A 27,675-nucleotide genomic window follows, 5' to 3' on the forward strand; every position below is an offset into this window, starting at 1 on the left:
TAGCAAAATGATATGGTGTATTATAAGGGTTACTAATATTTCATTTGGATATTAATAACATAAATAATCAAGGAGGTAATTCCAAGCATAATATTTTACTAATATACATGTGAAAAGGGGAAATTTTCAAGTAGCACTTAGTTGCAATCAGGCTCCTGGAACTGCTGATGACTATAATGAATTATTACTTTAAAGAGGGCCCTTTTAGCAGCTACCTTAAAACAAGTTAGCCATGCCTCTCTGAGAGAATCATAATTAGGTATCTCTGGATAGTACAAGAAGTGTGAATTGCAATCCTAACAACTTATATACACTAAAAATTTAGACTCTTTCATTCATTTGGGGGACTCTTGAAAAAGAATAGCTTCCATTTAAGTCAAAGGGCCCGTCCCTGGATGGTTTAGAAACATTCTCATCTACTCACTCTTACATGGATGAATGTCATAGATGTGTGCACGTCTCATCATGTCTATGGATGGAAATGAGTAGAGGTGAAGTCATTCCTACTTTCTAGAATTGAATCTAATCAAGACACTGCCTCCATGCAGAAGGGATGTAGTTGTGTTTTTCTTAAAGATTTTGGCTTTAGATTTATGAATGGGCTTGGATTTAAGATACAAAATGCTTCCTACTTTTATGAGTCCGTTGTTGAATGCATATATGTAGTACATCTTGTCTTCTCTGAGTGCTCTGAGCACTGAAGTCTCTCTCAGTGCTCGTTCTTAGGTCTAATCCCTACTTAGGGGCAGGGGCACTCTCTAATATCTTATTTTACAATCTTTTAGTCATTATCACTCTGCCCGTCAACTTCCTTCTCCATGAAAATTTAATACCACAGATATATAGAATATCTGTTTCTGTATTAGGTGTAGATCTGTGCTTTATACATAAAAAGAGTAAGATGTTTATAAGCGCCACCCTCCAGCCTGAGTCAATTTTCACCAACTTAAGGGCTGTGAAGCCCACATTGAGAATATATCACCTACAGAAAAAACATTCCAAACTCCATGGGACTTTAGAACCTCCCAAACATCTCTCCAACTTCATGGCTTGCCTCCGTCATAATCCATGTTGGTGAAACCTCAGCGTTGGCATGCTCTCCCTCCCTCATATTTCTACCTTTGTACATCATCTTTCCCAGCATCCCTGCCCCTTTTGAAATCTTGCTCTTAAGCTGTTTTTCATGACCACTTAGTGGAAATTTATTTCCCTCTACTCTATGTTCTTACAACGTTTCCTTATGTTATTTGTAAATTGTACATTGGTAAATATTTAAAGTCATTTTTTCTTTTTTTCATAATATTGACATTTCATAAAGTCATTTTTCTTGTGTGTATGTTGCTCAGATCCAACTAGATTGAAATCCTCATTTGGGGAAACATCCCCATAGTTTTCCCATGACATCCTTACAATTTTTAGCCTGTGTGGGTTCTCTAACAAATATGACAATTAATCAACAAACATTTACTGAGCACCTGTTATGTTCCAGGCACTATTGTAGGAGTTAGGAAGGCAGTGATGATCAAATGTGTATATGTGTCTGACTATGGAGAGTGATATTTTGAGGAATGTTAGCACTGGAAAAGCTTTGGTTGTTCAAAGTCCTTATTTGACAAAGTAGGCTACTGAGCCTCAGGGAGGTGAATTGAGGGAGGATCACAACTCAGAAAACTTGGTGGCCCAAGGTCACCCAGCAAGTTATTGGCAGAATCATGAGATCTGACATCAAGTACATTACTTGTCTATTTGACACAAGGTCACCTACATATTGCTAAATTGTCTTTGGTCTGATGGTTTATTATCAGCAGGATGATTGATATGCTAATATGTTCCACTGTAGTAACAATTTTACCACATATGTATCTCACGGCATTATGTTTTGTATCATTAAATATACACAATGTAACTTATTTTCAAAAAAGATTGATATCTAGGACTGTTTGAAAGGTGACATTAAAAAATACTTTTTAATATGCATATCTCAGGCAGAGTGAGAAATTGTATTTTGAGAAATGAGAAACCTGAATTTTGCAGTGTGTATATATTAAGAAGCAGTGTTTAGTTCTACCATTTAGAGCTGATGCAGGGCAAGTGAGCCCCAAAGTAGAGCTTAGCCCTTGAGGGTTCTTGGCTTCACTCAGGAAAGAATTCAAGGGTGAGCTGATGGTAAGGTGGAATAAAACTGCTTTATTGAAGTGGTAGTGTTACAACCCCAGTGGTGTGACAGTGCTGTGACTGCTCCTGCAGAGCAGGGCTTCCCCACAGGCAGTGTGCTTAGAGTAGCAGCTCAGGGCAGTTTTGCAGTCATATTTATACATGCTTTTAATTACATGGAGATTAAGGAGAGGTTTATGTAAGAAATTACTAGGCAAAAGATAGTAATGTCTGAGTCATTAGGTCACTGACATGGAAATGAGTAGTAACTCCATGGCAATAGTAAACTGACATAGCACACTGGTGGGCATGTCTTACTGAAAGCTACTTTTGCCCCAAACTTGTTTTAGCTAGTTCTCAATTTGGTCTGGTGTCTGAACCTCCCCTCCAGAGTCAAGTCCTGGCTCCTACCTCAGAGCAGTCCTAACCTGAAGTGGGCAACCATGCAGCCAAAGGTTCCCCATGCCTGGAGGTGTTTAAGTAAAGACTTCGGGATCGTTTGTCAGGGAAGAGATAGTAGGCAAGGGTGGTGGGGGTACTAGACTTGGTAAGACTTTGAATTAGTTGCTTCTAGTTTTTTTTCATATTGAAGGCCACTATGGCTTATTACTACTGAGCTGACACTGAAGAGCTGGTGGAAATATTGTCCATTTCTTCTTGGGACCAAAGGCTCATATTCACAGCTGCCAGAAGGATTGTGAGCAAACTGCCCAACTGTGAGTTGTGACCCTACTACATGTCCTGATGGAAACCCATGAGAGGGCCATGGGCTCCAGATTTTATTGACAACTTGGGCTTGTCTTTGAGAAGCTATCTTCAGCTGCAGTTAGAAGCAATGAAATGACATTTTCCACCAATGTATAGAGATTCTAACCATGTCCGTATCTGGCTTGATGGAAACAGAGATGTAGCCTCCATTTTCTTTTTTGAAGAGACGGAAGACTGTCATTCTAGGGAAAGGCCGCCATAGGACTCAGCCATTTTACCCTTTCCATCAAATAAGTTCAATTGTTTTATTTTTGCTGTTGTTGTTTTTGTTTTTCTTTAACTTATATAACTTCAATTGTATCAAGCCTAAATAATGACATCTCTATTTTCTTTTACAGGGCTATATTTTGAAATAAGAAAATCTGAAGAATAAATAACATTTTAAATTCTCTTTTTAGCAAACTCAATACATTGGTAGCATTTTCTTATCAGATTGTTATTTTTCCTCAGCATTTTGAATGTTATTTTGAAGTAAACATTACAATGTATTTCTCATTTTACTTAATAACCAGGTGCATATAAAATCTGAAAAGCAGAAGAACAGTAGTACTTGAGGATAACAATTGTTTGAGAGAAAGGCTGTGTGTGTGTGTGTGTGTGTGTGTGTGTGTGTGTGTGTGTGTGTATATTGGAAGATCATGTGGCAGAAACTGAAAAGACTAAGCCAACTAAATCTGTTTACCTAAGTTAGCTTCTCGTTTTGGGATGAGCTTGATGAGAAGTATTCCAAAAAGATCATTCTTCACTTGGAAAAAAAATCCAAGAGAAATGAATCTGCTTCTTCATCAACTCTCCAGTAAGTGGTCAGATGGAAGTTCACATTTTGTTTCTATTCACATTGTAGGAAGCACAGAGAGACTCACTCCTCCTAACACATAACATGTGTCCAAGCTCCTTTTTACACTTCATTTTATTCCATTCTGCAAAGCTGTTCCGTGACATCCACACTCTATTTTAAAATTGGCTAATAAAATGTGTGTGGTTTAAAAAAAAACTAATTTAGCTTATATTTTAGTTGGCACTATTTTTGTTTGTTTGTTTTCAAAGAAATAGGGTCTCGCCCTGTCACCCAGGTTGGAGTACAGTGGAAGGATCATGGCTCACTGTAACCTTGAACTCCTGGGCTCAAGCAATCCTCCCACCTCAGCCTCCTGAGTAGCTTGGACTACATGCTGCACCACCACGTCTGGCTACTTCTTTTATTTTGTAGAGATTGGGGTCTGGCTATGTTGCCCAGGCTGGTCTTGAACTCCTGGCCTCAAGCGATCCTCTCGTCTCGGCCTCCCAAAGTGTTGGGATTACAAGTATGAACCACCACACCCAGCCCTTAGTTGGCACTTTTAAAGATCTCCACATACTCTGAAAGGTATATACTATTTAGCATGATTTGAACAAGCCACAGTTATATTCACTAACAGCACAGTTTTAGATAGCAAAAAAACTACTAAACACACACACACATCTGCATAATTCTCAGGTTATAATTCACAAGTACTATTCCTTTATTCACAATTTGCAGACCTTTAAATTGCCCATGCAAGAGTTCAGATTTTATTTTTTTGATTGGTAAAAAATTCCCAAGAAAACATTCCTAGACTAAGACTTTCAGGTGTGAAGATGACTTTGAGTCTATCTTTATTTCTGATAGTATTAAGATAATTTAACGCCCCTAAAGAAGTAGTAGCAGTCATGTATTTTGACTTTTGAGAAATTTAACACATTATAAAATGACTTAGTGACATTATCACAAATTTTCACAACAATTCTCAGACACTGGCTGGGAACATTTTTAAAACTCCAGTTTTGCAGGGGATCAAAGAAGTTCACAGAGGTTCAAACTCTTGACTTCTGGCCAGCAAACGGAAGACGGGGCACTAAATGTAGGGCTTTTCAAGGAACAGTGAAGGATACCAATCGTTCTCTTCCATGTGGGTTAGTTATAACAGTCTCCACATTTAAATGCAAGTAAGTAAATGTTATTTCAAGACCATTACTATTTTAAAAAGGAAATATTACTCATTTTAACCTTTTCCTCTTAATAGCTATTCTCCAGCACAACTGTCTTGATTATATTGAGCATTTAAAAAACCAGTCTCTCATTAATGCCTTACCATTAAGGGACCCAGTTCTACCCTCATGAGTTAAAAGTCAGTAGGGCCATATTAGGAGACTGTTATAAACTTGAGAATAACAAACTAAATTTTAAATTTCTTGGTGTTTACAAAGGAAGAGCTACTGCTTATTAACCTGCTCGCAGTAGGGAAACTTCTCTTGTGGCTCAGGGCTCAGATGTAGAAGTGGGGCAGAAAAACCTATTTTACATTACTTTATCAGTGAGAGTCTTACACAGTATAACATTAGAGGAGGGTCTCAGTTCAGAAAACTGCTTAGAAACAGGCTGCAAGTAAAGGCTTCCAAATTGAGGTACAGCCTCATGAATATTTTTTCTGGAGTTCCTAAAATGTGCTTGTAACATCCCTCTACTTTGCTCTATACTGTTTGCTGCATCACAAATATATAAAAGACTAGCATGAACAAAATGATTTCCTTAAAAAAAACAAAAAAAGAATCGAACAGGGAAAATCCAATGCTAGGCTTTACTGGAGCTTTTCAAACCATCAAATCATAACCATCAAACTCTCCATATAGGAATCTGTATCTTTTCAGAAAGGGGAGTCTGAGACTGATCCTCTGGAGCCTCGAGTCAAACCCTCTTCCCAGCTGGGGAGTGGAGGTGGCACCAAGCCTGCCAAACATTTTCAAATAAGATTGAAAATTTGCCAAACATTTGTGGAAACTGACAAACTTGCAACCCACAAGATTTCCCATAATTTATCCTGCAGGGTATATGTCCCATTTTTAAAAAAGCACTCTGTGGTCAAATACATTTAGGAAAATCCAGGTTAAACACAGTTACACAAACTTCTAGTGGGATATGTAGTGTTTCCTAAACATACTTGGCCATAGAGGTCATTTTAAAAGGTGCATCTAAAAGGCCTAGACCAGGGAATGGCAAACTATGGCCATGTTTGTTAATAAAGTTTTATTGGAACACAGTTATACTCGTTCTTTCACATATTGCCTATGACTGCTTTTGTGCTACAGTGACAGAGTTGAGTAGTTGTGACAGCAATTATGTGGTTCCAAAAGCCTAAATATTTACTATCTGGCTTTGTATAGAGAAAGTTTGCTGACTTCCCTGCCTAGAATCCTACTGAACACACTCTGGGAAACACTGATTCCTAGAGATAATACCATTGGAGTAAGACACACCACACAAATGTCACAGCCAAGTTTATATTCCTTCTTACTTATTTATCTTGTGCAATAAAACAAAGATTGCATTTCATAAAACATTTTTCAACCTCTTCCTGCACCCTGCCCACCCCTTCCATCCCCCACCCTCCTGCCATTTGGGCAAGGAAGCTATGAGCACTATAGTAGAAGAAATGTATGGTGTTTCTCTCTGTCCAAACTAACAATGAGACTCATATGACACCATCGTTCCATTTCTTATGACTCTCCAGCCATTTGTACCCAAACTCCAGTGGTATCAAAAAAGGTTTCCTTACTTGACTGGTTCCCATGACTCCCGCTCAAAGCCCCTGTGAATGGATTGTGCAATTGAGGACTCCATCAGATCCACATATCTAACAACAAGTGGGGCAAACAGGTCTTGCAGGTGTTTGTGAAATTTTCCATTGCACAAATTATCTAGAATAGATAAGCAAAAGGTTGTTAAGAACCCAGAGCTACTTTATCAATGTACAACACACACACACACACACACACACACACACGTGATTGATTGTCTTCTACATTAAATATATTGCTTCTAAGGAAGCCAAAAAGAGAAGGAAAAAAGTACATAAAAAGCATTGAAATGAAATTAAAAAACGCTTTACCCCTTTGCATTGATCTCCTAAAAGGAAAAATGATCATGCAACTTAAACAACAAAAACAACAATCCTCACCATTTTTTTCTGTTTTTCTTGCACCCACTTCCCTTTCTCCCATTAAGTTACCAGGAAGAAAGAACACTGTTTATACTCTCCCCTCCTTCATCACCCTCTCTAGGGAGGAAGGTCTATTTTATGGCTGTTGTCACTATAAAATACTCTGAAATGCTTGACACGTTACTCAGTTGGAAATTGTTTTTTGTCTATAACACGTCTTTTGATAAAAATCGCAAAATATGAAGAGGTTAATTAATTTGAGAGCCAATAAGACACAATAAATGGGTATCTCTTCTCACAGTACTCTCAGGTACTTCTGTCTAGTTAAGAGAGAGCTTCCCTAGAACAGGACACTTTTTGGAAGAAAGGGAATACCCTTCAGCTGTATGTTTCTTTTTTGGGGGGTGGGGTTAGTAATAATAAAACCATGAAGAGCTATGTTAAGCCTGCTAAGTCTGCTTGGAATAAAGACATCTTAGCAATCTGTTTATCTGCACACTACTTAGGAAAGTCAAATAGTCAAAGATGATACATACAGTCAGTACGGAGAAAATCATTCAGCAGCTGAAACAGTGGAAAACTGTCCCATGTGTCTGGCGGTTGCACCTCTAATGCTGCATCCATGTCTACTGCAAAGAGTGACAGGAACGTCTCCGCATGCTCCACCATTAAATCTGACCACCATGCAAAGGCCTTTGAAATTTGGCAGAAAAACAATAGACAAAGAGGTGATGAGCTTCTTTCTTGGACATGAGATGTGAACTCCAGCCCTCACTGTTCAAAATTAATGGCGCATCCAGCAGGGTTTGGTAATTTTATTGTAAAGAGAACAGAATTTTTGATACAATTGGGTCTCTAAGTGTCTAAGGCAGTGCTTTGTGTGATTCCAGGCCTGCCATAGAGAGCCTTTATTCTGACATGTGGGTCAGAGGATGCTGCAGTAGAAATGACAGACGTGGAACTTCTGTTCAATTTACAATAATTCAGTATGTTTTGAGTCATGCTCTTTGTCATCGTTGTTGGCTAGTTCTTGCTCTAAGGTATTAAAATCTGGGAGTTTCTTCACTGTGTTTATGGGTTTTCTGCTGGTCTAACTTGAAAATTTGAAATTATTGTTCACTTATATCTACATATCTGGGGCTTGTCTACGGTCTCATACAAAAACTCAAAAACTCACGTTTCCCTACACATTGGAAATGTTACTCCTATTTCATACTAAGTCAAAGAAAACCATTGTTGCAATTGTCACAAAACTTTAGAGTTGAAATCTTTTAAGCAAGGAGCCTTTGGTTTTGTATCCAGTCTGGAGGAAACATCAGGCTTAGTCTAGAAAACACTGAGTAAGATCAGGACTTATTTTTCTGGGGGTTGGACACATATGTACATTGAAAACCAAAAAATATCAGTGAAGTAACTCATTTTCATGCACATGGGCCCTTGGAAATCATTGTGCAGGGTCTCAGGGGTGACATTCACATCAGACTGGGCCAGATGTGAATTCAATTCAAAGGCATGCATGCATGTTGACTAATCATTTCTGGCAGGGAGCATGCAGAATGAGTGGCAGTGTCAACAGGCCCTGTTTTGCCGATTTCAAAGACAGCAGAAAAACAAAAACAAGTTGCCAGCCCCTTCTGGTCCCCCACCTCCCCATTCAATGCCGCAAAGTATTTACATTGGAAACACTTTCCGGAGCATTCACAAAAAAAAAAAAAAAAAAAGAAAGAAAAAGAAAAAAGAAAAAAAAGAAAAGAGAAAAAGAAAAAAAGATGGAAAGGCATTTGAAAATATGAAAGATGATTATGGAAATAATTCCATAAATGAAAGGGTTTGTTCAATGGCCAAGCTCTTCTGTGATCTATTAGTTATTAGAGAGATATTCTAACAGCCACTAGGAGGCAGAATAAAGGTCCACCTCTCTTCTTTCATGAGATTTCACTTTACTTACTTCTCCTTTATCAACATGTGGCTGGTTTGCAAATTAAATGAAAAAAATCAAGTCATGGACCATTCTGCAAGGTTGGCTTGGCTGGAAATAGACACCTGCTGTTTCCATTTTAATTTACAGTAAAACCTCACTGATTCAGAGTAATGGGAGAGGGGAGATGCTGGCCTGTCAGCAAAAAAAGCCTAACTTATTGGGCTTTCTAAAAAGAGATATCCTTTACTGTTTTTGAATGCAGCCTATAATTGGACACTAAAGTAAAAAGTATTCATGAAGTCTACATTAGTTATATTAATGCATAAGTGTAAAAGTTTTTTTAGCATCTAGTAATTATAGATAAGTTGACTTATATATTGAAGTCAAAGAAACAGTAGATTTAATTTTGTAGATCCTAGGATGGAAAAAGGGTATTGGAGTCCTCTAACTTGTAAGAAGAGTCTTTAGAATTTCCTGAGAAAGTTGAGATCAAGTAAAATATATTACATGAGAAAAATTAAGAGTCACATCTGCAATCGAATTGTCACAGATTCCAAGTATTTGGATCTGAACCGATGAGGTTTTATTGTAGTTTTACCACCTGCAGATGAAAGCCCTGGAGTTTAGGGCTTACTCCACTGACTACCTAGCTACGTCCAGTAGAGAAAGAAACCCTCCATGCCACCCCCAGAACTTTCCCAGCCACCAGCCTTTTAGGCAGAGACCATTTAAGTCCCGGAACTTTCTAGATGAAGTTCCATCTCCACCCCCATATGGAGGGCTGACTCTCATTAATCCTTATCCCAAATAGTTGAAAAATTCACAACGGTACACTAAATGTGGGTTAGTGTTTATTCTTTAGTTATTGGACTAACTTTACATCTTCGGGGTGAGTCCAAGAAAAGTTACTGGGAAGATTGAGTTGCCTTCCCAGACACAATTTGCTCTAGAATGACAGAAGAAAAAAAAAAAAACAAAAAAACCAAGCTCAAATGTTTGAAATTAAAAGCTCTTTAACCCAATCTCATACTTGGCTCTTACCAGTTTTTTTTTTTTTTTTTTTTTTGAGACAGAGTTTCGCTCTTGTTACCCAGGCTGGAGAGCAATGGCACAATCCTGGCTCACTACCTCCCTGCAGCCTCCGTCTCCCAAGTTCAAGCTATTCTCCTGCCTCAATCTCCTGAGTAGCTGGAATTACAGGCACCCACCTCCAAGCCCAGGTAATTTTATTTTTATTTTTACTTTTAGTAGAGACAGGGTTTCACCATGTTGGCCAGGCTGGTCTCAAATTCCTGGTCTCAGGTGGTCCACCTGCTTTGGCCTCCCAAAGTGCTGGGATTACAGGTGTGAGCCACTGCACTGGCCTCTTACCAACTTTTTTACTTAAAAGTTGTAAACCAGAGGTCATAAGAAGTGCCACTTCTATGATCTTTAGAGAACTTAGCAATTTAATATATTATTGAGCAAATATCTACCATCCTTGCATTAATAATCATTTAGATATTAATAACCTTACAAAGAACAATGACTACTGTGATATGAATCATTGCTATTAGAGTCTAGTGGAACAGTTTAAGGATCTTGTGAACCAAAAGAATTTAAATTTGGGGACTGTGGCAGTGAGGACCAGAGTGATTTTTGTACATTCAAGGGAATTCTTTTCAAAACCTTATAATCAACCTGACTCTCCAAGAAGGAGAAAATGATTCTAGCAAGGGCAGTACAACCAGAAAGCCAAAGTGTCATTCCAATTAAATGAACCGAGTCTGTGTGACTGGGCTGGGAAAGACCAGGCTTAAATATTTATTTCATGCTTGCTCATACAGGTGAATGCTATTTTTGTACTTGAGCTAACTCACAATGTTCGTGAGCATCTCAAGTCTTATAAACCTTTTCCAAAGACAATAAGGAGAATAAGGAGTTATACTTTGGCTTCTAAATACTTACCCAGAACTTCTTATTATTCAAAGACAAAGATGTGTGCTTTAGGGGTACAGTCTACATCAAACGCACTGCACATTTTGCACACAAACTAACATGTATATATGTACTCCTCTATATACCACAATACATATATACATATACATACGTATACATAGAGAGAGATTGGGAAGGTGTAGCAACCATACATGAAGGCATAATTTGTATGTGTGTGTGTGTGTGTGTGTGTGTGTGTGTGTGTGTGTGTGTGTGAATAGATTAGGCTCTGGAAACAGAGTTAAACTGCAATTAAGAGATAAATGTGACTACTGCTGTCATATACTGCATGTGTGTACATAGGATATATTCTTAGCTGGTGAGATTTCTTTTCTTGGGACATTTAATTACTTTATCTTGGAATTAAAAATGTCTTTAAGGATTATTGTTTTTTTTAGGTGGAGGAGGCAAGCCTACTTCTCACTTTGATTTGCGTGGTACCACCAAACAGCATGGCCACACAGCCAAGATCTAAGCTTAGGATTTAGTGTTTTTTTTTTTTTTTTTTAACTTTACTGAACACCCAGAGAATATGATAGTGAGTACTGATGAGTAGAAAAAATTTGTCTTACTTTATCTTTTGGGGAACAAAAACTCCATGTTTAGTGTGCCAGAGCTAATGCCACCTCTTCCCCTGTACTTCAGCCAGTCTTGACCCTGGTTGTACACTGGAATCACCTGGGCAGCTTTTAAAAATTACCTATGCTCAGCACCTCCCCGAAAGATTCCAATAAATTGAGCTGGGGCAAGACCTGGAGATCTGAATTTTTAAGAGCTGTCCATGTGATTGCAATCTGTAAGTGAAAGTTGGTAACAGGTGGTAGTGCCTTTCTGGCCCACTCTACCTTGAAATGAATCCACTCTCAACACATTCTGTTTATTCTGTTCATTTGGTACTTTCCACATAGGTTTTATCACTTTGATAATCAGATATTCTTATATTTGTGTTATTAGGAACAAATTCTTAGCAATTTTTGTTCCTAATAACACAAGAGCCAAGCTCTGTGGAGTGCTGTGTGCCAGGAACAACACCAGATGCTTTACTGAACATGGCTTTCCACCCTAATGATGACCATCTATTGTTACCTCCACTTTGCAGGATAAGAGAAGTTATCCTGGAAGAGAAGAGGCAAAGCTGGGATTCAAAGCCAGACTTCTCTGGTACAGAGCCTAAGCTCCTGGATACTCTGCATTCTATTGCTTGAAGGACAGCCTGCCTTATGCCTGGTTGTCTTTCAAAAAGCAGCAAGGTAGTTGCTTCAGTGCTCAGCAAATAGAAGATGCTCACTAGGTAGCTTTTGATTGATGGAGAAGATTTTGTGATTGGGTAAAATTACTAATTATAGAAAGAATCATGTACATGTATCTAAAAGAAAATTTGGTCTCATGTGCTCTACAGTATGCTAAAGTTTTCATTACTAGGTTTTAAAGTTAGTCATGGGAACAGAATTGAGTTTATGTCTACCCTATTTATTTACTTTGAATGGCTTTTGAATATATAAGATTAAAATATTTTGTGATGATGGTTATTAGGGCAGTTTAGGATATGGATTAACAGTGAAAAAGTGTTTTTTGGAAAAGCCAAAAGTGACTTCTTTAGCATATAAGCTCTCCTTTGGTGTTTCTTTTGAGTAATTTAGACAAATATACATCCTTTCTTAGCCTGTAGCAGCCTCCAAAAATAACCTGATTATAAATCAAGTATATCTGTCATTTTTTGTCTTCTATGATTCACTTAAAAGCACAACTGTGACTGAGAAAACTGTCCTCTTTGTATCTAGGTCTTCGACAATGTGTGGGTTTGGTCCAGCATCATGAGAAGAGCCTTAACCACTCAGATTAGAGGAGGGCAGGCTGGAGCCCCTCTATGCCTCTGGAGATGACTTTGAAGACACCTGGGAAGAACACACTTACCATCACCGGAACCCCAGATGCTGGCAATCTGAAAAGAACATCCTATAGGATAGCATAGAAAAAAATATTCTAACCCCACTGAATTTTATGCCCTTACAAGTCAGTCCTAAGTTTACATGTTTGGAGGTTACGATTTGCTTTTCCGTATCACTCATGGCTGTGCGTTGCTGATAGATGCTGTATGAGTTAGTTCTACCTGACTCAAGGGGTCTTATCCCATTCTTTGAGGGGGTAAATTTCAGGGAAAAATTCTTCAGCACTCTCTCTATATATAAATACTGTATATATGATTCACATAGAGACAGTTGTTGAGGAAGATTAGTATCACTCCGGTAAGCTACTGGTTACTAAGTTTGGTACTCATCTGCTGTAATAAAGGTAAATACAGACAGACATAGGAAACTACACCAGGCTAAGGACAGAATCAAGGCAGGTAGGAGGCGTTCTGTTGGGATGTAACTGCAGTCGTTGTTAAGTATATCAATTGCTTCATGCACGCACAAGAGAATCACCCACATTGACCCTGCTGTGGAGGGTCACCCATTTCACAAGCAGTCCACTGGAAGTTGCTGTTACATTCCTTGGGGCAGTGTTAGAAAGCAGGAGCACTAGGAAAAGTCCCATTAGAAGACATGGTATTGTAAGGGCATGCACAAAGTATGACAGCAGGTGGCTGGTTCATTCGGTTGAGTCACATACCTCTTTCCCCTGCCACGATCAGCCAAGATTGAATAAAATAGTAGAAAAACAGGGAGGAAATTTAAATATGCAATCAGGCATTAGTCGGGATGGTTGGATTTATGGTGTATTATATATTATTTAACTATACTGGTAATTTCCATTTAGTCATGGAATGATCATTTTAGGTGCTTGAGAAATTACTTTTAGGAAATGTAATTTTTCCCCTTTGCTATAAATCTGAATGTAGAGAAAGAGGAAGAATTATGCAATTTTCAAAAAGATTATTCTGAGAGAGATTATTTTAAATCTCAATTTTGAAACGAGCATTGATAAAACCATTTAACCATCATGAAATCTTGGAATCTTTCCTTGGAGGTGTCAGGTTGTTTAAGTCCTTATAGGTTTGGGATTTAGTTAGCCTTGAAATCCCTTGGTTTATAATTATTATCAAAAGGATCATTTTGATAGTGGTTTGTCAAAAAAAGAGTAAGCTATCTTTATTTAGATGTATGTTGGAGAATCGACAAGTTGAACAACACAGAATAATTTGCTTCTGTCACTGCATTTAACAACCCAGGCAATCTAAGATTAAAAAAAAAAAAATGAAGACTCATACAAGCAGAGTAAGTTACAGAGATAAATTGAGAAAGAAGGCCTGTGGTCCACATACCAAATAACTAATAAAAACAACAGTGGTGGCAACAAAAACAACCACAAAAAAACAAAAACTATTTTGTGTGTTCTGAACAATAGTAACCAGAAGCTGTTTGAATGATTAAAAATCACTCACCTCATTTGTTCGTTGCTAGAAACATCTGAAAACTTAGGCTGAAACATACAACATGCAACCACCTTTTGGTTGTTCAAAATAACCTTCCAAAGACTTCTCGCAAAACTTCCACTTTCATTCTCTTTGCAATCCCAGTTAAAATAAAATGGGTGTTAAGGCATCTTATTCACAATCTGGCTGGGAAAGTCAGCTCTGCAAGGTCAGCTAAGGAACCGTAAGATACACTTCCCACCAAGCCTGCTCACCTCGGCATGGTGCTCCTCATTTTGCTGAAGAACTTCAATGACTAGTTCAGCAAGACGTATTGTATCTTCAAGCTTTTTGGCAGGAGTGATTAATCGGCCTACATTTTCTGTAGTACAAGAGTTTGTGTTAAAATTCAGCGAAAGTGGCAGGCTACTTTTATGGCCATTAGAACTAGTGGATAAGAAATTGAGAATAGTTATCATTTTTTTTTTAAAGAATTCATGCAAATGTTAAGTGCCATGTAATTAGTAGTGAGCAAACCATAAAGCCATTTTATTATTATCACCATCATTATGATACATATTAGAAAAAAGCAGTGCTCCAGCTTCAAATTTGCATATGAAGCTATATTAAGTCTATGACACCCCATTTCAAATTTAGTGACATTTTGTACACATGTTCTTTAAAGACAGCATAAATGTCCTATATCACTCACTAGATTGTATTCATGCTACCTGAAGTGGGAAGATTAATAGGAGTTTAATATTGATTGCTGTTACATTTGTTTTTTAGATTAGTTACTAATTAAATGCTACAGCCTAATTTATTCACTGCAGGCCTGTGTAGGCTAGAATGTTCATTTTGAAAAAGCAGAGTCAAATGTCTGCTTCAAGTTGTCCAGGGTGGAGATAGAAAGGAAAAGTTGGATATGCCTGGGCCATTAGTCAGGAATAATAATTGTTAAAATGGTGTTAGGAGTAGATTATTGAACAGGTTGTGGTAGTTTATGCTACTGTTTGTTACAACCGAAATTTTATCAGTTACAATGTACTTAATTTTTTTTTTTTTTTTTAGTTTCTCTTATATTGAAAGTGTTGTATTTTTACCCAGCTCAAGAAGAACCTGAACCCTGACTTACGTTGCTCTCTTTTCAGAGCTGAGTTCATGAATTTGACAGTCATCATGTTCCAAAAATTACAAAGTTTTTTCTTGGGGGAAAAAAGTAATATTTAAAACATAAAGGAGGTTTTCTTCTATTTTCTGTCTTTTCTTTTCTTTCTTTTTTTTTGAGACCGAGTCTCACTCTGTTGCCCAAGCTTGAGTCCAGTGGCGCAATCTTGGCTCACTGCAACCTCTGCTTCCTGGGTTCAAGTGATCCTCCTGCCTTAGCCTCCCAAGTAGCTGGGATTACAGGTACCCGCCACCACGCCTGGCTAATTTTTGTACTTTTGGTAGAGATGGGGTTTCACTATGTTGGTCAGGGTGGTCTCAAATTCCTTACCTCAGGAGATCTGCCCACCTCAGCCTCCCAAAGTACTGGGATTATAGGCATGAGCCACCGTGCCCAGCCAAAATGTAAAGGTTTTCTTGGTCAATGAAACTGCTTGGATTCAGTCTGAATTCACAGGGGAACTTGCATTTCATGTTTAGCCCCCTTCAAACATTGAAGCCTCAGAGTCAGAGCACATGGGATATAGTGAAATAAACATTACTTAGTAGGATTCCCCAAGTAGGTACATACATTTGCAAAATAACTGCCAAAACATTTTCATCTCTTCATCTGAAGCAGGTATATTTTGGCTTCAGGATGCTTCTTACTAGAAAGAATTACCTATTACTAAATAGGAAAGTTTCTGGCACATAGCAGGGGGTGGGAGGAAGAGGGCAGACTTAAACAAAATCATAGGAGATTGCTAATTAAAAAAAGTTTCTTAATATTATTTTATGCATTTCTTAAGTAGGTAATGAACACATCAGGTCATTAGTAATTTAGGATTTACTAATGAAAAATAAATTCAGTGAGATACTATGCAAAAAAAGTGTTCTAGCCAATGGGATATAAGGGTGATGAGTGGGACAGGGTAAGATTAGCCAGGTATTGAAAGTCTCAGTCTAACAAGGCCTGATGGCTAGTGTGAAAATGGGTTTCCCCGATTCAAGTCAATGGAAAACTCCATTGTCTCTGCCATACCCTGGTGGAAATGTGACTGGATGTGATTAGAGCCTGAAGGTGGGGCTGTGGGAAACATAAGCATGTGGATCAGGCAGAGAATAGTCAACACTCAGATTAAGGAGCTGTGCGAGCTTAGGTGCTGACAGCCCCGTTGCCTGGTCTAGAGCAATAAATGTTTAGAGAAAGAGTGTTTGACAAAACTGACTTCCGTGCTTTTGGGCATCTGACCTGTTAGTAATTTCATAGACTATCATAATTTCATTCATAGACTTTCAGGCATTTCTACAAACATACTGTGTATATATTTTTGGGTAATATGTGTAGAGCGAGGTATTTGCATTTTGATAGTAAATATGCATAGGTTACTATTTTTTATTAGTTGATATTCACATTTACACATCAATTTGCAAATTCCTCATCCTATGCTTATTACCCACTTGACACATACACCCACATACACACATCACACACTTACATACATTTTCTAGTAACAGACAAGCCTGCACATTAATACAAATCTGCAGGAAATCCCACTTGAGGCAAATTTTTGAAATCTCTTGCTTTGAAAATAGAGAGCACTGTCCTTTTGGGTGGAACGCTCACCAAATCTAGGGAAATTCTGGCTGTTTATGACATATGATACAGAAATAAAATAATTTCTACCAATATTTTTATGCACCTTTAAAAAAACGTCAATAATTTTTATGTTTGGAGAAATCCAAGATGCTGAAGCTAGGACCACCTGAAGATTTGTTTTAATAGGCAGTACTCTTAGATTGACTACAATAGATATCAATAGATACACATAAAGTGTGCATGTGCACGCAGCCATTCTATGAGTGTGTGCACATGTACGCAGATATGTGTATGCCTGATGTATATATACAGACAGTATGTTTAATAAAACCCTTTGCAAATTTACTTGAACATAAAACCATTAAAGTAAGCAGGTTAAAGAGCCTTTAATCTAGAACACTTGATCTTCCAATTAACCCCATGTAGCCAGACTTTCATTTACTATTAATTAACTGTGATTCCATTATCTGTAGCTCAAGCCACGTTAGTGAGACACCACACTATTTTCTTGTTTATTTTCATAGCTGATGTACTACTAGCTAAGTGGCAAAATGGAACTTAAAGTGAATTCTCTAAGATGTTGTCTTTAAAGAAAATATTGTGCAAAATCCTTTAGCACTTCTTCCCTCTCTTCAACAGAGGTCAAGGAGAAATTTGTGCTTAGAAACGGTTTTTTTTTTTTTTGGCCAGTCTTCTGCTGTCTTGATATGTATTACAATATTCCTATCCCCCAAGCTTGCACTAGCTGGAGCACTGATAAAATGGAACTAAAAATATAGTGTGCTTAAGAACCATTTCATACAATAGAATTGAAGCTCATAACACAGAAAATACTGTCATGCAAAATGTTATGTAACAACAATGTTATTTTGTGCTGACATTGAGAATTGAAAATGTTGCATATGTCAGACATAGCTAGACAAAAAAATGTGGACATTTGGAAATAAATGCTCTCTTTTGAGTGTCTCAAAACCTATAAAATTATACTTGAGAGCCTGAGTCTCAGCTTAGTGTTCCAAACTGAAACAAAAATTCAAGAAGAAAGGTGAACAGAAAAGCAAACTAAACTAGAAAGCTGCCAAGTAGAGGAATGATAAAAGTTTACAGTACTTGATTTTGGCCTAGGCAGGCCTTTGAGCCTCTGATATAACATGCTGGTCTGCGTTTGGATGGGTGGAGAAGGAGGCCCAGGAGGGGGCAGGGGAGCTGCTTGGGTAGGTGAAGAGAGACAGTAAAAAAGTAGAGACAAAGTGACTTTAACAGAGGGTGACAAGTAAGATGACAAACTCTGAAAAGACCAACCAAATAAGCAAAAATGATAAAACACAAATGGAAAGCCGCTGCTTTCTTGGTGATACTTCAACACGACGGAGGTGTGACATTGTTTGACAAAGACTCTCACCAGTGTCACCAGCAACCCCCACCCATCACCACCACCAAGACACTCAGAGGCTGAACGCAAATACCGGATGCTTTATCCAGATGGATACACATGAATGATGGCAGCAGCAGCATTGACCAAAAAAAGATACACTTCGTACAATGAAGAACACCTACACGTTAATAGCTGCTTCTTCCTTACAGATGACCAGAAATAGGATCTGATATATTAATAGTTGGAAGATCTGGCTTGTCATCCTCCATATGTTACTTACTTTCTACATAACCTTGCACCTGCTACTTGAACCTCTCTGTGCTTTAGTCTTCTCGTCTATAAATTGAGAATATCTTTTCAGTTTATCTTACAGGGCTGCTGATAAGAGCAAATAAAGCGATCTAAGGGACAGACCTCTGTAAAGCTCAAGATGCCTACACGTTTATTGTTACCTCCACATTGTGAGAAGGCTGCAATTAATTGCTTTGCAAAAGCAGATGAAGGGCCGTTATTAGTTCAAGTGAGCTAGGAAATATTCTTGCTCCCTTTGTGGAATTTCAACATGTCAAAATCTGTCATTTTAAGGGAAAATGTGTGGTATCTGATTGTTTCCAGCTCATTTAATTATTTTCAATTTGGAATTCTCATGGCTTTTATATTGTGGGTTGAATCATATATAAAAACTTGCCAGCTTATCAAATATGTTACTTGCTATTCCAAATGTTAGAATACTGTAATCAGCACTTGACCCATCTGTCATGTGGTTTACAATATCAGCACAGCAAACATCCTATAACAATAGCCTCTCCTTCAATACAGGCACAGAGCACTAACAGCTTCTGCAATTCTCTCTCTTTAATGAGTGTCTCATTAACTTTGGACCTGCTCCTTTCTAATAGTTCTGGTTTATAAAGCAATCTGTATGGTGAGAGGGACATACTCCATTGCCAAGTTTGCTTCTTGGTTTGCTTGAATTTTCAACTGGGAAAATTAATTTTACTGCAGGCATATAGGAAATGGAATTCTAGTGACATTAATAAAGAAGATTGAGAAATATGGATAAAATATAATATTCTGGCAAAACCCATCTATTAAAAAAGCAAGAGTTGATGAGATCCTTTTCTTGCTGGACCATTTCAATGTTTAGAAGACAGGACAAAAAAATTTACCAGTTTCCTCTTACTAAAATTGTTTGGGAAAAATGTGTGTAAATAGAATTTAAAAGACTCAGTTTTAAATGACAGCTATTTAAAAGGAGGCAACTACTAATCCTTTCATCATAAAAATTAGTACTCCATATTTTATATTTTTAAAATCTGGTTTTCTACTGACAGCACTATCTAAAGTTAGGCGCATTTTGATAATCCATCCTTATGGGCTCTTTTAATGAATGCATGCTACCTGCATGTGCAATTCTCAGGGAAATTCCTGACTCTTTCTCACCCAGTTAACTGAATCTGGATAGAGAAACACTTGATCTGGTGGTAAATAAAAACAATAAAGCACCCCTGGGTTGATCCGTCACCCATGAGGCAGCAGATACATATTTCAGCTAAATGGGTCTTGATGAGAAATTCATAAAGGGATTTCCTCCTGCCAACTGTCTGTCCAGAATTCTGACAGTGAGGTTTGCCACCATAGAAAAACAAGCTCCCTATTTTTTTTTTCCTCACAGAGCAAAACAAAAACATCATACCTTGGTTTCCAACTTCATTTACCCAATTACCATTGCTCATGTTTACACAATTAAATCTGCTTGGCTTCCAGAGAGAGTTAAATGTGACTGCAGAAAAACAAAAAGAGAATTCCACTGCATGCTCAGCTAAGCCAAGGAAGAGATGCATCCAGGAGCGAGAGACACTCCAATTAGCCCTTAAATAACCTGACCAACTCTGGTTCCAGTGAGTGAGATGCCAGTCCCTGAAATACCGTATGAGAGATGAGTATGATTGATGGAAAATCCACTTACTATCAAGTTCCAGACTATTGATATGTTGCTGAAGATGCTAGTGTTTGTATTACACAATTACTGAAAATAACTAGCCTGTAGCAATTTGCTATGATTTGGGGGTAGGTGTAGATAAAAGCTCAAGTAGGAACAGAAAGCTAAGCAGATAGCCACATCATTCTATCCTGAATACCCATCTTCCCTAAAATGATGGCTACATAGGCCAAGGACATGCAAGGTTGAAATCTAATATAATTTCTTTAGTGGGACTCTCTATTATGTATACTTGATCCCCTTGATTCTCCAATATCCACTCCCTTTCAGAAGATTCCATCTCTAGGCCAGTCTAAAGTATGTGTTAATAAAGGCTGTTGGATAGATCATGGATCATTGTTCCTATCCTTTTCATTGGAGTCATCTTTGTCTCTTTCCTGTAAGGACCTAGGTGGTATAGCTTGTCCATTCTACCTCCAAAATGTCTCGATTTTATCTCACACCATACTAGATCACATGTCCATCCACACTCTTGCTGAGGGGGTGGACATGTGACTCAGATCTCATCATTTCCACCTCAACTGTTGCTAAAGCCTCCAAGGCAGCCTTCAGTCCCTTTTCTCTTCTGCAGTTCATTCTCTGCCATGCAGCAGTCAGAGTGATCTCTGTTAAACACATATCTGAATTTGTCACGCTCCTGCTTAAAAACCTTTGAGAGCTTCCCCTCATGACAAGGGTTATGCCTTCATATGCCATAACAAAAGAGTGCCTTCAGAGCAAAGGTTCAGCTCCTCTGTTAATGCTTCTACTTGAGCACTTCTGGCCCTTGATAATAGGAAATTATGTACATTTATTTGTCTAACTTCTCCTCTGCCAGAGAATTCTATATTTCTAGGGTCTGGAGTAGTGCTGGGGCCAGGGTAGGTCATCAAATATTGGTAGAAGGGAATCCTCAGTGGATCCTGTTCAATGCAGTGCTTTCATGAAAAATAAAATGCTCTGTGTTTGCAGTATACATATAAACTACACAGGAACTCTTATCTCTTATCCAAAGTTCCTGGTTACTTAACAAATGTACTAAGCTGAATTTTGAATAGTAAACATCATAACTTGAACTTCCAAGTCAGAGAATAACGTCAGGTGTCTTAATGCAATTAAAAACTATTTAAGACAATTAAAAATAATTTAATACAAATAATTTAAGCTAAAGAAAGAAATAATACTCTTGTGATGTTTTTCTTCTCTAATTTGGTATCATATGCCAACTCAGGCTTTGTTCCTGGGGCTGAGCTGTTGCACATAAGAAAAGTGAGCTTAATTCTGGACATTGTAATGGAAATCTATCCTTGTATGTGCAGGAACCTTGCTCAGGGGAGTTGACTACTCTACTCTTATTTTGGTGGCACTTCCAAGGAAAGTATCCTACAGGGGCAGTCACATAAACTACACCTGGCCAATCATAGTACCTCATACCATTATGGGGACTATGATTGGTTCTGGGATTATCATGTGACCCAAGCTGGGCAAATGAGACCCTTCTCTGGAATTGTATACAGTTGCTTGGAGAGGAATGCTTTTTCTTCTAGAGTCATTAGCTAGGATAAAAGGTTGGTGCTATCTGTGAGTATGTTGCTCCCCAAACTTCAACCATTAGCTTCAGTCACATTAAAGAAGGCTGTCAGCAGTTGGAGATATGAGCACACATGAACATTTTTCATTTCTGAGGCCAGCTCCTCCATGGATTTCCTAGCTACATGAACCAAAAATATTCTCTTTTCTTGCTTAAGCTATTTGAGTTCTTTTTTTCTCTGATTCAGGAGTATTACTAAGTACCCAACTAGTTCTCAAATAAACTTTTATGTACATTGCCACAAGCTATCTTGGGGAGGAGCTTGGGGCATCTGGAGGGATGACGAATAGAGGGAAACACTGCAACAAGGCTAGGGAACACCCCAGCCAGTTCTTCTTGGGGTCAAGCCTTTGACCTACATTGTGTCCTCCTCTGGCACTATCTCCTACTCTGCAGTGCATCAAAGACCCTGGCCTGGATGAAATCCCTTGTACTGCATTCCTGTGACACCTTACTTGTTACTTTTACTATCAACATCAGATTGTGATTGCTTCTTTCATGCCTATGTTTTCTATTTTTGTTGTTGTTGTTGTTGTTGTAAGCTCTACAAGGGTAGGGACCATGACTGCTTTTGCTCATCACATACTCCCCTGGTGCCTGGCCATAGCTCCTGGAACCTAGTGGGCGTTTAACGAATATATATGGAGATTGCAATGGTGTGTTGGAAATTTATAATAAAAAGACAATTTGAATACCTATTATATTTCCTTGACCCTCAAAGTACCATCCCTGGATCAGCAGCTTCAGCATCACCTGGAAGCTTGTGAGGAATGCATAGTCCCAGGCTCCAACCCAGACCTACTGAATCAAAACCTATATTTCAACAAGATCCCCAGGGATTCAGATGGACAATAAAGTTTAAGAAGCACTGTTTTATAATTCATTTCTGAAATCAAATAATATCTTTATACTATACATTTTAATTTTGAAGAACATCATTTTAAATATTATCAAACAAATAATAAGTGTATATATATATATATAAAATGAGCACTATGTGCCAGGCATTGTGCTAAGATATTTATTTAGAACACGTATTTTTATCTTTGCAACAATCCTCTGTGGGAGGAACCATTATTAGCACCTTTTACAGAAAATAAAAGTGAGGTTACAGAGGTTAGAAAGCCCAGTGGAGCCAAGATAAGGATTTGAATTTGGGGTACAGTCCTTGAGTCCTCAGGCTGGTTGGGTAGTGTTTTCTTAGAGTTGCAAATATCTGATTCTAATATGTGGATTCCAGATGTCAAGTGTCTTACTGGAAGCTCAGACCAGTCAATGGATTGTGGATGGGGCCATTATGTGTTGACTGAAAGGTAAGGCAGCCTGGTGGGGTGGTGATGACTCTTGAATAGCACACAGGACAAGAGACTGGAGAGTCACTGACTACTCATTTTATTTTGAACCTGGCTTCTTTTCTCTAGGCCTTGATTTTTTTACCTGTCAAATAATCAAGAAACCTCTTTTGTGTCATACAATTTTGTTGCTAAAAAGTCACAAGCATTTATAGTGTAGAAGTTGAAAGTGTGGGCTTTGGAATTAAACAGGTTCATGTTCAAATTCTGACTCTACAACTAACCAGCTGTTTAACCTTGGGGAAGTGACTTAACATCTTTCTATTGCAGGATTTCCATGCATAAATGAGTAAGTTCTTATTTCATTGAAATGAGGCACATTTTAACATTTCTGAAATATGGATGCATCTTATATTTGATAGCATGTCACAATATAGTTGGCAGCATTATTTCATTCTTAGGAGTATATGAATGGTACATCTTATGATTGACAGCCCTTTAGAGTGAATGAAATATGGTAATAAGACACTTATCTCACAGGGTCATGGTGAGAATTCTATGAGATATGCATCACTACTTAGCACATACTAAATTCTTAATAAATGACAGTTTTTATCATCATCTGCAGCATCATATTGTTTTTTCTGAAAGAAGAGAAAGACACTGGTTTCATATTTGTGGCTTCATGGCACATTGTAACAAATCATTTTTCTCCAAAATCTTTCTTAGTGACAGTGTTTAAAACATTTTTCTCCTTGTCCCCCTCATCTATGGTAAAGTATAGATGAGGTGCCAGTCCACAGAATAATCTGGGTTGGGAAACCCTAACTTATGCACCACTGAAACAAAAAGGATGAAAGGGCTGGCTGTGGTGGCTCATGCCTGTAATTCCAGCACTTTAGGAGGCCGAGGTGGGTGGATCACTTGAGGCCAGGAGTTCAAGACCAACATGGCCAACATGGTAAAACTTCATCTCTAATAAAAATACAAAAAATTAGCTGGGTGTGGTGGTTTGTGCCTGTAGTCCCAGATACTTTGGATGCTGAGACAAAAGTATCAACTTGAACCTGGGAGGCAGATGTTGCAGTGAGCTGGGATCCAATCACTGCACTCCAGAGTAAGACTCTGTCTCAAAAAGAAGAAAGAAAGAAAGAGAGAAAGAGAGAGAGAGAAAGAGAGAAAGAAAGAGAAAGAAAGAGAGAAAGAAGGAAAGAAAGAAAGAAAATAAGGAAGGAAGGAAGGAAAGAAGAAAGAGAGAAACACTTAGGCCCCCACGTATAAGGCATGAAGCATGAGATGGTCCTCATCTCAGAACGGCCAGCCGTCTTGTGAGGAAAAAAGTCCTCAGTTCTTTGACAATCTTGCAGAATCTCAACTGCCCTTGGGAAAACTTTACAAAGTAAAGATTTTCTCAATGATCACTTCCAGAAAGGATTGCTCTGTTAATCTGCAGTCTTCCCATAAAACTGGTGGGTTATTATACTTTGACCTTATCCACTGAATGAATGGATATTGTCTAAGTGCTCACCACATCAGCTAAAAAGTCTACATGGTAGAAAGAGACAAAAATGCATTGCATTTGGATTTAGACAGACCAGAATTCAAATCCTGCTTGAGAAAGTTACTTATCCTTATTGAAACACTTTAATCTGTAAAGCGTGCAAAAATAAAGCCTTCTTTATGAGTCTAAGGTTAAGATTGAATCAGAAGCCCTTAGCACAGGGCCTGGGCCCATAGGTTCATAGGTGGCTGTTCTCTCTCTCTCTCTCTCCCCATCTACACATCATTCATCCATTTAACCACCCATCTACCCACTCTCCTCTTCTCTCCTCTTTTCACCTCTCCTCTCCTCTCTCTTTTCCTTTCCTCCTATTTCTCTTGCTCTCTCTCCCTGCTTATTTATTTCTGTCTATATCTATCTGCTGTCTATCTACAAATCATCATCTGTCTGATTTTGCAAATCCTTGGCATATTTGAAGGAAAAAGTTGTTTTATTTCAAATTCCAGTGGAACCGTTATGATGCTCAGAAAATTATGCAAGTATTTAGCCAAGAACGGAGGCAAAACAGCAATAGTAGTGTAGACTTTCTCAGAGCTTGCTGGGTTCAGAATGTGTGACGGTTTAAATGGAAATGTATTTAAAATAATAGAATTCATTTGCAGGAGTCACAGCTTTTCTTTCATAGACTAGCAGGCTTTTGCATCTTTTTTTTGGAGGTACTGTAATTAAACTGAACATTTAATTTCTAATAATGCCATCAGACATAAAGCATAAGTCCACCAAAATGCCATCTGCATAATCCCGTAGATTCTTAAAGTACAGTCTGACTAAAGGACTCAGCAGCTGTCCATATTTCAGTCCCCAGTACTTTACCCACCTCCCTCTAATTTGCATACATAACTCTGGTGGTGCCCTAGCACCTCCATACGGTTGGTTATGCAGACCTATCCATGTATTCGTGATCTATTCTCATTAAGAAAATTGAAAAGGGAGGAAAGGGCTAAGAAAAAAATTTAAAGGCCAGGAAAGAAGTAATTATGATTATGATTACAATTGAGACCTGATATACTTAGAAAAAGCTTCATACACCAAGCTTCAAACCCATCTCTGCTTTGACCTCAACTTTTAAACCCAGTTCTACCCTATTCCATCTCTTCAGACCTTTCTCTTTATTCTTGATAGTGTGATTTCTCTGCAGGGTAAACCACCAACCCATCCCTTTGCATAAACAGCCTTCAATGACTCTTCATCACCTTTGCAGTTGAGGCCTGTGGAATCTTTCCTCTTAAAAAATCCATATGCATGCAAAAGTTGGCATAGATTTCAAATTAAGAAACTTTGAACCATGAGATAGTCTGAACACAGAATTATTATGGCATGGCAAGACCTTTGAAGTCCTGTCCCTGCCTACCTTGCCATCATCAGCATCCGCCCACTACTATCATTTCACTCTGTTTTGCAGCTATGATGAATTAATGACAGAGTAGTTAAAAGTGTGGCTTCTGCCTGGGCTCAGAGTATAGCTACAGCACTTATACTTCTAGATGTGTGTTTTTTAAGTTCTGTGCCTCAGTTTGCTCATCTCTACAATGCAAATAAAATAGTTCCCTCTTAAAAGGGCTTTTGGGGAAAAATAAGTTAATAATATAGATACAATGCTTAGAATCATACCTGGAACATGATATGCATTAAATAAGCATTCATTATTTTTATTAGGTATCTGGTTTTACATTTTTTGCCCATATTACTCTCTTGATGTAGCATGACTTTCCATTCCGAAACCTAGCTCCACTTCACTTATTCTGATTCATGTCTCAAGATGCAGTTCAAACTTTACCATCTCGTGAAGACTTCCATGGTTTTCTGACAATGCCCCATTCCTCTTACACGTAATTCTACCAATAGGCTTTGCAATGTACTGATTTACACATATACACCCATTTGCACATATACTCCATGAGGCTAACAGCTGTTTCCCTCTTGCTTACATAGTCTCTGGCTTTTAACACTGTACCTGATACAGGGTAGGCTCCCACTAACCACTTGTCTAATAAATGGATGAATGAGCTAATAAATGATTAAAAAAATAAATAAATATCTTCCTTACGAGGGAAAGAAAGGTTCATGTGTTTTGAACATAGGTTTATGAGTCTTCAAATACTTATCAGTAGCCCTATACTTGGAATGTGCCCAGGAATGTTTTCTGAACTCCTTTGAAATATGCTCAACTGTTAATTTTGATTAACTGATGGTTACTTCTGAGAATGCTTTAGGCTTTAAAAACAATGATCAGTATTCTAATTTACTAAAGTTTTAAGTCAGAGCTCTCCTCAAAATAGAATCAGAAGTTTTGGGACCAACAAGAAGAAAATTTCCAAAGCCAGAACTTTCCAAGAGCTTTCCTCTAATAAAACCTCCAGCAACAGCCCCTGTTCGGTCATGCTGTCCATGCTTCCTGCTTTATCACGCGATACATACAAGAACAACATCGACAAAACTTCTCTCTGTCTTGGCTGATAAACATTCATCAAAGAACACAAACTTCTCAATAGGGCAGAAAACAGAAAAAAGAAATTAAAAACAAGGAGGAAGATTCATTTGGTTAAAAAACTTTTTAAAAAATGCACATGAGGCCAAATCACTGGAATCCTATAACCAAAGATGAAATGAAGCTCCGCAGCAAACCAGAATTCTATTCCTTTAAAGTTTATGCCTTTTCAGAAATTCTACTCTATAAAAGTCAACATTAAATGGGCATGAGATGTATTTAGACAGCACAAATTAACTCCTTAAGTATTATTGCAACTCCACATGGCTCTCTGGGAGTACATACCTTAAGGAGCTATTGAAAAACAAAAAACAAAAACTGAATATAACTCAACAGTCCTGATAATTTATAATGCATATACAATTGGTTCACCTGCATCCTTTTGATTCTCTATTTGAAAGAGAGAGCACAACAAGGAGAGAAGAGAGAGAAACAAGAACACATATGCAGAATTAATGAGCAAGTGGACCAAAATGCCCCCCACTTATGTGTGATACATGATATTGGAAA

At 38.1% G+C, this 27,675-nt stretch overlaps 1 protein-coding gene across 16 annotated transcripts in view; it reads right to left on the reverse strand.

The window, feature by feature from the left end:
• The window catches only part of CADPS (calcium dependent secretion activator), a 472,594-nt gene that overhangs the window by 86,723 nt on the left and 358,196 nt on the right, over positions 1–27,675 (reverse strand). For 7 of the 16 annotated variants that reach the window (XM_064367295.1, XM_064367286.1, XM_064367288.1 and 4 more), the window contains 5 exons: positions 27,538–27,555; positions 14,407–14,513; positions 8,827–8,847; positions 7,415–7,571; positions 6,495–6,636 (listed from right to left, as the gene is read on the reverse strand). In XM_064367295.1, the coding sequence (XP_064223365.1) occupies positions 6,495–6,636; positions 7,415–7,571; positions 8,827–8,847; positions 14,407–14,513; positions 27,538–27,555 (445 nt within the window). The remainder of the gene's footprint in view (positions 1–6,494; positions 6,637–7,414; positions 7,572–8,826; positions 8,848–14,406; positions 14,514–27,537; positions 27,556–27,675) is intronic. The other 9 variants (XM_064367298.1, XM_064367297.1, XM_064367300.1 and 6 more) reach the window with 3 other exon arrangements.

This window comes from Aotus nancymaae, unplaced genomic scaffold (assembly GCF_030222135.1).
Source record: "Aotus nancymaae isolate 86718 unplaced genomic scaffold, 86718_ANA_hifiasm-v0.15.2.pri h1tg000067l, whole genome shotgun sequence".
In the NCBI taxonomy this organism is placed as follows: Eukaryota; Metazoa; Chordata; class Mammalia; order Primates; family Aotidae; genus Aotus; species Aotus nancymaae.